The sequence below is a fragment of the Canis aureus genome, chromosome 22, assembly GCF_053574225.1.
Source record: "Canis aureus isolate CA01 chromosome 22, VMU_Caureus_v.1.0, whole genome shotgun sequence".
Lineage (NCBI taxonomy): Eukaryota > Metazoa > Chordata > Mammalia > Carnivora > Canidae > Canis > Canis aureus.
In genome coordinates this window covers 36740599-36752667 of record NC_135632.1, presented here as the reverse complement: position 1 = coordinate 36752667, position 12069 = coordinate 36740599, and the positions used below count along the sequence as shown (strand labels likewise).

Sequence of the window (12069 nt, the reverse complement as noted above, 5' to 3'; positions counted from 1 at the left end):
TACATGCTCTTATTTACAACATATATGCATACACACAGAGCAGCACGAACAATGTGGTGACTACTCACTGAGCAGTTAGACATTCTTTCAATGCAGAATTTTCTTTCCGGCATTTTACTACCATAAGGATTCCAGAGTCCTTGCAACATCTGGTAAAATCTGAAAAAGTGGAAAGAAAAAAAAAAGACTTGCAGTTACATCAAAGATTTATTCGAGAGAAAGAGAGCAAGAGAAAGAGAGAGAGAGCGCACGCACATGGGGCTTTGGTGCAGAGCGGGGGAGTCCCAAGTACATTCTGTGCTGAGTACGGAGCCCAACACGGGGCTTGATCCCACAACCCCAAGATCATGACCTGAACCGAAACCAAGAGTCATCCGGTTGTTCAACCAACTTTACCACCCAGGCACTCCTAATTTTTAACAACTCTAAAATACTCATCAATTTAACATCTCTTACCCAGATTGTGCTTGGCACATAATACACACTCCACAACAGACATGCACATGAATAAAAGGCAGAATAGGACAAGTGCCATTAACTGCAGAAATAAAGGATGAACTCCAAAAGAGGGGAGAGAGGACCTCTGAAGAGGCCTCACAGAGATAGAAGGGAACAGAGAATAAGTTCGATTTCTAACAGAGAAAAGGGATATCTTTTATAAGGAATGAGTATGAGAGTAACAGAGGAGTTGTTTCCAGACACAGGCAACTGCTGTCTAGTCTCTGCATGTCACCTGATGGCATCAAGGCACCCCCTTTAGGACAATCCTGTCATGGGGCCTTAATACCTGGTAATAGGGGTCCCACTCCATTCCTAAGTCAACTCTTAGATGCCCCTGAAAACCGCTGTCTAATTTCCATTCTGGTGTTTGCCTTTTAAGTTGTACTGAGCCCTTGGCATCCTGCCTCCTCAGCACTCTCACCCCAACCATAATCCAGTTTGCTTCGGGGCAGACTCAGTCCTGCCTTATTCCTTCCACAGGACAGTGCGCTTCGCGGCAGCTACTCCCCTACTTGTCCACTGGCTGCTCTAGTCTCAGCTCTGCCATTTCCAACCTGCTGTAAGTAATCAACCATTTCCACATCAGACTAAAATACACTATCTTCCTCACAAAGAAGGTGTAGGAAAAACATGTTTTCTGAATCTTTTATAACTCCTTTAATGCAAAAATCAAGATTTCCCTCTTTTTTTGAGTTATGCATTATCCTTCTGGTTACTAAAGAATATAATTTGTAATTATCTTAAAGCAAGCAGGTAAAAAAACAAACAAACAAACAAACAAAAAACAAACTAACAAAAACAAAAACAAAAACAAAAAAACCCCCAAAAAAGCAAGCAGGTAATTCAGGGGTCTCCAGAAGACAGGTAATACATACCAAAAATAATTTTAAACCCAAGCACACTGGAAATGATTGAGATTTATTAAATGCATAAAGAACTCATCAGAAGGGCTTCGCTGGACAAGAGCCCTACAAAACAGACATCTGTATCTATCTGAAGTGTCACAGCATACTCTGAAGGGCAAGTGGTAAAATGGGGACAAGGACAACAGATGCAGGAAATTAATTCAAAATTTTAATGTGTGTGATCGCATGAAACTGGGTGACATGCAATAACACTCCACATCAAAGACACACAGCATGAGCTTCCTGTAGCTGCTGCTTCTCCACTGCCGGCAGTCCCACCGTTGCTCTCTGATGCCTGAACCCATCAGGTGTCCTTCTTTACTTCACCTACAGACATTCTGTCCCACTTCGTGCACATGAGCTGGACTCAGGAGCCAAATCAGACCAAGGCAATTGCCTTTGTGACCTTGACTAAGGACTTCCTCCAACTCAGAAAGGCAAAACAGACTTACAATCAGCTCACTGGAGATAAGTGGAGATGCTGAGGGGTGGCTGGCTACATGGGTCTCAAAAAGCCCATTAACTCTCACTATGGAATGTAATTAGCATTCCTACATGTGAATTTTTCTATTTACAGCATGATATTAAGATCTACTTTTTACAAGCAACAGTTAGGATTCTGAGTAAGAATTAAGACCTGGGAACCCAATTTGTGGGACATCTGGGTGGCTCAGTTGATTAAGCATCCGCCTTCGGCTTAGGTCATGATCTTGGGATCCTGGGATTGAGCCCCGTAACAAGATTCCTGCTCAACGGATGTCCGCTTCTCTCTCTCCCTCTGTGCCCCCCCCCACTTGTGCTCATGCCCTCTCTCAAATAAATGTTAAAAATCCTAAGGCAAAAAAAAAAAAAAAAAAAGACCTCAGATATCCTCAAAGGGAATATGTACATAAAGTTATCCCAGAAGTGACTAAAGCTGGCTAAGGTCTTCTTTAAGGGAACTGCCACATTCCATAGTGGTGAAGAACCATGGACTGATTGCTCTGCATCATGCAACCTTACTGTAACCTCACTAGACCTGCAGCAGACCAGTTCATGCTAAGATAGTGTCTAGAAGAAAAATCATTAGCATCATGAATTTGCCTAATGAAAATACATTAGGTGATCAAGAACCCTCCTTTCCTGGAAATGCAAACACAATGGCTATTATCAAAAGTCCACTTTCTGAGTTTAATAAACCCAATACTTTTACATTTGATAGATCACAACATAATGCTTAAACACTATTATTTTCAGATCCATTTTTTCCTAATATGAATAAAGATATTCTTGATAGGGAATTGATGTAAGATAGCATTTACGTGATCTGACCACACTTATGCACAGTCTATATATTTTCACACTTGTCCAAATCTCTTCAGGAATAACCGTGACTGGCCTATAGCCTCAAGCTGTTTGTAAGGTTTTTGTCACTTGTTTAGCTACAAGATTTTAATGAGGATCTTGCTTTCATACCATATTAGCATACGTTCATATAATAATGATGTTGCTAATACTGCCAACTGATTTCTAAAACAGTATTCTAAAAAAATAATAAAAATAAATAAATAAAACAGTATTCCAAGGCATCCAAATAAATTCTTTGTCTTCCAATGCTAAATGTCATAAAGCTTAAATGCTCATATATAATATTACCATTAAAGATTATGAAAACAAAAGTTCATGCATTTAAGCATATCTTAAGGAAATGCAAATGAATATCAATAAACAAAAACAGAGATTAAAAAATTATTTCACAATTTAAGAACCTAAAGAGAGCATTTAAGACTTTCTTTAAAATGTCAAGAACATGGCACCTATTCTTCTCAAACTATTCCCAAAAATAGAAGAGGAAAACTCCCAAGTTCATTATACAAGAACAGTATCACCCCGATACCAAAACCAGATAAAGACACTACAAAAAAGGAAAACTATTGGCCAGTATCTCTGATGAACATAGATTCTTAAGTTCCCAATAAAATATAAAAACACTGATTTCAACAATACATTTAAAAATTCACAATAGTGGGATTTATTCCAGGGATATAAGAGTGGCTCATTATTCACAAATCAATCAATGTGATAGATCACATTAACAAGACAAAGGGATCAAAAATCATTTGATCATCTTGACAGATGCAGAAAAAGCAGCTGATAAGATGTAAGAACAAAGGAGGTTCAGAGGGAACATACGTCAACATAATAAAGGTCATATATGAAAAATCCATGGTTTATATCATACTCAATGGTGAAAAACAGAGCTTTTCCTAAAAATCAGGAACAAGACAAGGAAGCCCATTCTGCTTTTTTTCAACACAGTTCTGGGAGTCCTTGCTATAGCAATCAGACAAGAAAAATAAATAAAAGGTATCCAACTTGGTAAGGAAGAAATAAAACTGTCACTATTTGCAGATGACATGATATGGTACACAGAAGAACTTAAATACTCCATCCAAGAACAATTAGAAGTGATAAATGAATTCGGTAAACTTGTAGTATATAAAACTAATACACAGAAATTGGTTGTGTTTCTGATAATGAGGTAACAGAAACTAAAACCATTCCACTTACAATTGTACCAAAAAGAACAAAATATGTCCTATACCTTGAAAACTATAAAACATTGAGGAAAGAAATTGAAGACAATACAAATGGAAAGATATTCCATGCTTATGGATTGGAAGAATAAATATTGTTAAAATGCCCATAATACACAAAGTGACCTACAGATTCAATGCAATCCCTATCAAAATACCAATAGCATTTTTCACAGAACTAGAACAAATAATCTTAAAGCTTATTTGGAACCACAAAGAACCTGAATAGCCAAAGCAATTTTGAGAAAGAACAAAGCTAGATCACAGTCCCAGATTTCAAGTTATAATATAAAGCTGTAATAAAACAATATAATACCAGCATAAAAAACAGACACAAAGATCAATTAAACAGAATAGAAAGCCAAGAAATAAACCCACACTTATACAATTAATCTTTGATAAAGGAGGCAAGAATATGCAATGGGGAAATGACATTCTCTTCAACAAATGGTGCTGGGAAAACCAGAGAGCTATATACAAAAGAATGAAACTGGACTACTGTCTTATACCATATACAAAAATAAACTCCAAATGGATTAATGGCCTAACTATGAGACTTGAAACCATAAAACTACAAAAAACTCCTAGAAGAAAACATTAGCAGTAATCTCTTTGACATCAGCCTTGGAAACATTTTTTTTTTTTTAAGATATGTCTCCTGAGGCAAGAGAAGCAAAAACAAATATAAACTACTGGGACCAGATCAAAATAAAAAACTTCTGCACAGCAAAGGAGACTATCAACAGAATGAAAAGGTAACCTACTGAATGGGAGAAGATATTTGCAAAAATTTGATATTTAAAAGAAATGTAAAATCTTAGGGGGATATTCAGATTCATTATGTCCATCTGTTAGAAAATTAAATAAGATGTGATTCTAACAAAGAGCATTTAGTATGTAGCTCTTGGAAGAGACAGGACTTCTACTTATGAAAAACCAAAAGGCAATGATATAGTAATACTGGGCAGGTTTTAAAATGGTTCTTGGATATTTTCTAGGGAAGACTGCAGAGTAGGAAGACTCTAAGCTCACCTTGTCCTACAATACAACTAGGTAACACTGACATCAGTTGAAAATGATCTCAAGACTGGCAAAACAAACCCTGCATTGAAATGTAGAGAAGAGGCCACCTGAAGGAAGGTAGAAAGGGTAGAGACATGGTGGGGAACTAAATGGACCTATGGGATTGTCATGGGAGAGAAGGATACTAGGCATGTGGAGAGAAAAGAGAAAGACTCTCATACTGAAGAGCCCACATGGAAAAGACAAATCCCCATAACATTTGGCTTTGAACACCAAAGGGGTCAAATTTCATGAGTTCTTACAATCAGCAGTGCTTAACACTGGGAACACCAAATACCAGTGGGCTCAAGTTCTGGGAGAGCTGGGAGGGCAAGAGGAAACCAAATCCTCATCCTTAAAGAGACAGCACAACAAACAGCCCTCAGAGATGCAGCATGGAAGCAGCAGTTTGAAAAATGTCTGGGGCATAGAGAGGGGAGAGTTATTTTAGTCATCTCGGGGATTGTCCCCCAAGGGACGAGGACCACTGGGGGAACTCTCCAGGGACAAAGGAGCTGACAAGCGCAGTTGCTCACTCCTGTCCCCTAGCATAAACACAAGCCACCTGCCAGAACCAGCCTAGCACCAACACTTGCCACCTAACTAGCTAACAGTGTGCCATCCCCTGCTCCCCCTTAATATTGCCAACACTGCAGCTCCTATTACAGTGAGCTTCTACAGAGCAGCCCCCTCCAATACACTCTTGGCCAGAGCCCATCCAAAGCAGTACCATAGCCTAGCAGTGTGCAAGCATCCATGATCGGGGCCAGCACCACTCCAAAGTGACTCCTGCCCTGGAGAGAAGGGAAGATAACCACACACACTAGTCTGAATGGTATGGGTCAAAGAGTCTGATTGCAGGTTATGCATAGCAATGAAAGCTTCTCAGGGGACAACAAAGGGAAAGTGCCCTACAGACTGGTGCTACTACATCCCTAGCAAACACTTGGTCTGACTCAACTCAAACCCAAAGTGGCTTCTGAATGGTCCACTAATACCACAGGAACCAAACACTGCCCACAACAGGTGGAGAGCCACTGCAGACAACTAAACTGAAGGAAGAGGGGCCAAACCATGACATTGGGGAGAATGCGACACACATAGAAGACACCCCTGAAGTGCCAGGTTCCCTTAAACAGAGGACACTGAACTGTATGGCATTACAAGACCTCTTATTCATTAGGCCACTACTTTCAAGAGCTGAAAACATAAAACAGACACAGAGTTAGACAAATTGAGGACAGAGGAAAAATGTCTCAAATGAAAGACCAGAACAAAATCATAGCAAATGACCTAAGAAATATGGAGAAAAGTTGTATGTCTGATGGAGAATTTAAAGTAATAAATCATAAAGATAACTCACTGGACTTGAGAGAAAAGTGGAAGACTTCAGTGAGATCCTTAACAAAGAGACAGAAAACATAAAAAAGAAAACAATCAAAGGTGAACTCAATAAATGAAATTAACATACCTGATGGAATAAATAGTGGACTAGAGGAAGTAAAAGAACAAACCAGTTACTTAGAGGACAGAGTAATGTAATGGAAAGCAATCAAGATGAGTAGGTGACAAACCAAAACTAGACAAAACAAAACAAACAAAAAACAACCCAAAACAAAACAGGATGAAAATAGACTTATGGAACTCAGCCACATCATCAAGCATACCAATGTCCACGTTATAGGAATACCAGAAGAGTAAGAGAAAGAAAAGGAGGCAAAAATATACTTGAAGAATTAATAGCTGAAAACTTCTCAAAACTGAAGAAGAAAACAAATCAAGACTGAGGAGGCATACAATGCCCCAAACAAAATTAACCCAAGGAAGTCCACACCAAGACAAAAAATAATTAAAATGGCAAGAAGTAGTGATAAAGAGAATTTTAAAAGCACCAAGAAAAAAAAACAAAACAAAAAACAGGTTACATACAAGGGCAACCAAGGAGGCATACAATGCCCCAAAGTTAACCCAAGGAAGTCCACACCAAGACAAAAAATAATTAAAATGGCAAGAAGTAGTGATAAAGAGAATTTTAAAAGCGCCAAAAAAAAACAAAAAACAAAAAACAACAAAAAAAAAACAAAACAAAACAGGTTACATACAAGGGTAACCTCATAAGGCTATCAGTTGATTTCTCAGCAGAAACTTTATAGGGCAGAAGAAAGTGGCTGATATATTCAAAGTGCTGAAAGGAAACACACACACACACACACACACACACACACACAAACATGCAGCCAAGATTACTCTATCCAGCAAGGCTATCATTCAGAATAGAAGGAGAGATAAAGAGTCTCCCAAACAAAAGTTAAAAGAACTCATCACCACTAAACCAGCCCTACAAGGAATAGTAAGGGGGACTCTGAGTGGAAAAGAAAGATTATAAGCAGGAATAAGAAAAAAGGCAGCACCAAAGCAGTAAAAATATGTTTTTCTGTCAAAATCACTCCAGGAACTCACAAAATAAAAGGTGTAAAGTATGAAACCATATACCTAAACATGAAGGGGAGAGGCATAAAAAATGGATTCAAACTTAGTGACCATCAAATTAAGAGACTACTATATGCGGAAGATATTATAAACAAACCCAAAATAAAACACTAGTAGTAGATATGCAAAAATAAAATAATAAATAAAGAGAAAAGAATCCAAGTATATCACTAAAGAAAGCCAAATAATAGTAAGAGAAGACAGCAAGGGGAAAAAAGGAACAGAGAACTACAAAAACAACCATAAAACAAAAATAGCTGTAAGTACATACTTACCAATAATTACTTTAAATGTAAATAAACTAAAGGCTTCAAACAAAGGCACAGGGTGATGGAATGGATTAAAAAAAAAAAAAAAAGACCCATCTATATACTGGCTACAAGAGACTCGTTTCAGATCTAAAGACACCTGTAGTTGAAAGTGAAGGGAGGGGATCCCTGGGTGGCTCAGCGGTTTAGCGCCTGCCTTTGGCCCAGGGCGCGATCCTGGAGTCCCGGGATCAAGTCCCACATCAAGCTCCCTGCATGGAGCCTGCTTCTCCCTCTGCCTGTGTCTCTGCCTCTTTCTCCCCCTATGTCTATCATGAATAAATAAAATCTTAAAAAAAAAAAAAAAAAAAGTGAAGGGAGAGAGAAGCAATTATCTTGCAAATGGATGGGAAAAGAAGCCACAGTAGCAATAATTCTATCAGACAAAACAGACATTAAAACAAACATTGTAACAAGAGACCAAGAAAAAAAAAAGGACAATATATAATCAATCATAGAGCAGATAATTCAACAAGATATAACAATTGTACATATTCATGCACTCAACATGGGAGCACCAAGATACATTAAAAAAGGTTAATAACAAACGTAAAGGAAGTAATCAAGAGTAATATAATAATAGCAGGAGATTTTCACACCCAACTTGCATCAATGGGCAGATCATCCAAACAGAAAATCAAGGAAACAGGGGCTCTGAATGATATACATTGGGCAAGATGGATCTATCAGATATATTCAGAACATTCCATCCTAGAACATCAGAATATACATTGTTTTCAAGAGCACATGGAATATTCTCCAGAAGTGATCAAACATTAGGCCACAAAACAAGTTTCAACAAATTCAAAAAGACTGAAGTCATGGCATGCATATTTTTGCACTTGATCTTAGCCAAAAGGCCGAGAAGCGATCACAATGTTATTAAACTAGAAACAAACTTCAAGAAAAAATCTGGAGGGACGCCTGGGTGGCTCAGTGGTTTAGCGCCTGCCTTCGGCCCAGGGTGTGACACTGAAGTCCCAGGATCAAGTCCCACTTCAGAATCCCTGCATGGAGCCTGCTTCTCCCTCTGCTGTCTCTGCCTCTCTCTGTGTGTCTCTTGTGAATAAATAAAATCTTTAAAAAAAGAAAAGAAAAAAAAAATCTGGAAAGAGCATAAATACATGCAGCTTAAATAACATGTAACTAAACAATGAATAGGTCAACCAAGAAATCAAAAAAGAAATAAAAAAAAAACTCATGGAGACAAATGAAAATGACAATACAATGTTCAAAATCTTTGCAGCAAAAGTGGTTCTAAAAGGGACATTTAGAGCAGCAATATAGGACTACCTCAAAGCAAGAAAAATCTCAAATAAACAAATTAACCCTACACTTCACAGAACTAGAAAAAGAACAAACAAAACCCAAACCAGTAGAAGGAAAGATATGATAAAGATTAGAGCACAAATAAATGAAAGAGAAACTTAAAAAACAATAAAAAGATCAACAGAATTGATAAACCTTTACCCAGATTCATAGAGAGAAAGAGAGAAAGAAGACTCAAATAAATAAAATCAGAAATTGAAAGAGAAAAAAACAGCAGCACAGAAATACAAACAATTGTAAGAGAATATTATGAAAAATAATATGCCAACAAAATGGACAACCTAGAAGAAATACCAAAATTCCTAGAAACATATAAACTACCAAAACTGAACCAGGAATAGAAAATGTCAACACACTGACTACCAGCAGTGAAATTGAATCAGTAATCCAAAAACTCCCAATAAACAAAAGTCCAGGACCACACAGCTTGACAGGTGAATTCTACCAAACATTTAAAGAAAAGTTAATACCTCTTCTTTTAAAACCATTCCAAAAAATACAAGAGGAAGGAAAGTTTCCAAATTAATTCCGTAAGTCCAACATTATCCTGATATCAAAACCAGATAAAGACATTACAAAAAAAGGAGAGAACTATAGGCCAATATCACTGATGAACACAGATGCAAAAATTCTTAACAAAATATTAGCAAACTAAATCCAACAATACATTTAAAAAAATCACTTGCCACAATCAAATGGGATTTATTTACAGGATTCAAGGGTGGTTCAGTATTCTCAAATCAATGTGATATATCACATCAACAGGACAAAGGATTAAAACCATGATTGTCTCAAAAGATGCAGAAAAAGCACTCGACAAAGTACAATATCCATCCATGATTTAAAAAACCCTCAACAAAGTAGACTTAGAGGGAACATACCTCAATATTATAAAGGCCATCTATGTAAAGCCTACAACTACTATCTTTTTCACAGAACTAGAACCAACAAATCCTAAGATTTGTATGGAAGCACAGAAGACCTCAAACAGCCAAAGCAATTTTGGAAAAGGAAAACAAAACTGGAGGTATCACAATACCAGGTTTCAATTTATACTACAAAGCTGTAGTAATCAAAACAGTATGGTACTGACACAAAAACAAACAATAGACCAATGGAACAGAACAGAGTCCAGAAATAAGCCCACACTTACATGGTCAATTAATCTTCAACAAAGAAGGAAAGAATATGCAATGGGAAAAAGGAGAGTATCTTTAATAAACGGTGGTGGGAAAACTGAACAGCTATATGCAAAAGAATGAAACTGAACCACTTTCTCCCACTATACACATGAACTCAAAATGGATTAAAGACCTGTGAGACCTGAAACCATAAAAATTCTAGAAGAGAGCAGAGGGAGCAATTTCTCTGACAGTGTTGTAGCTACATTTTTCTAGATATGTCTCCTGAGGCAAGGGAAATAAAACCAAAAATAAACTACAGAGACTATACCAAAATAAAAAACTTCTGCATAGAATAGGAAACTGTCAACAAAACTAAAAGATAACTTACTGAATGGGAGATGATATTTGCAAATGATATATCTGATAAAGGGTTAGTATCCAAAATACATAAAAAACTTCAACTCAACCAACCAAATCCAAAATGATCCAATTAAAAATGGTCAGAAGACACGAATAGACATTTCTCCAAAGACGTCATACAAATGGCCAAGAGACACATGAAAAGATGCTCAACATCGCTCATCATCAGAAAAATCCAAATCTAAACTACAATGAGATATCACCTGACACCTGGCTAAAATGAAAAACAAAAGCAACAAGTGTTGGCAAAGATGTGGACAAAAAGGAACTTTCATGCACTGTTGATAAGAATGCAAACTGGTTTAGCCACTGTAAAAAACAATATGGAAGTTGCTCAGAAAATTAAAAATAGAAAAACTGTATGATCCATTAATTACCAAAAACTACATAAACATTAAATCAAAGGCATACATGCACCCCTATGTTTACTGAAGCATTATTTATAATAGCTGAATTATGGAAGCAGTCTAAATGTCCAGAGATGAATGGATAAAGAAGATATGGGTTGTGTATACATACACAGAAAGAAATATTATTCAGCCATGAAAAACAACGAAATCTTGCCATTTGCAACAACACAGATGGATCTATAGAGTATAATGCTAAACAAAATAAATCAGAGAAGGAAAAATACCATGTGATCACATTCATATGTGGAATTTAAGAAACAAAACAAATGAACAAAGGTAAAATGAGACAAACCAAAAAGACTCTTAACTACAGAGAACAAACAGATGACTATCAGAGGGGAGGTGGGTAGGAGGATGGCTGAAATAGGTGAAGGGCAAAGAGTACACTTATCTTGACAAACACTGAGTAATGTACAGAATTGCTATGTCACTATACTGTACACCTGAAATCAATATAACATTATATGTAACCTATACTGGAATTAAAATTTTGAAAATTATAATTAAAAAATTAAACATACATAAAGCTGTAAAAATAAGTGAATAAATAAAATGGGTCATTTTTAAAAAGAATTTATTGATTTTGAGAGAGAGTGTGCAAACAGTGGGTAGGGGGCAGAAGGAGAGGGAGAAAATCTCAAGCAGACTTCATGCTGAGCTCACCAGCCCAACACAAGACACAATCCGATGACCCTGAGATCATGACCTATGCCGAAATCAAGAGTCAGATGCTTAACGGACTGAGCCATCCAGGCACCCCCCAAATGGTTCTTGATTCATTCCTCCACTAGAAGAAACTGATTTCAGGTGGCTGTTTTGTTTGTTTTTCCATTTCCCCATGTAACTTCTTAATTCTTTTCAAGGTATTTAAAGGTGCTAATAATAGCAGTAAGAACAAAATGATAATGATAACAAAAATGATAACAAAATGATAATGGCAACTA

The 12069-nt window shown here is 37.0% G+C and overlaps 1 protein-coding gene across 2 annotated transcripts in view; it reads right to left on the bottom strand.

The window, feature by feature from the left end:
• The window catches only part of CMC1 (C-X9-C motif containing 1), an 84133-nt gene that overhangs the window by 3950 nt on the left and 68114 nt on the right, over window positions 1-12069 (bottom strand). Inside the window, exons 1-2 of one of the 2 annotated variants that reach the window (XM_077865536.1) lie at window positions 256-364; window positions 69-159 (exon numbers count right to left, since the gene is read on the bottom strand). In XM_077865536.1, the coding sequence (XP_077721662.1) occupies window positions 69-159; window positions 256-349 (185 nt within the window). In that variant the 5' untranslated portion in view covers window positions 350-364. Of the gene's footprint in view, window positions 1-68; window positions 160-255; window positions 365-12069 lie in introns of those variants that run through there. The other variant, XM_077865535.1, reaches the window with a different exon arrangement.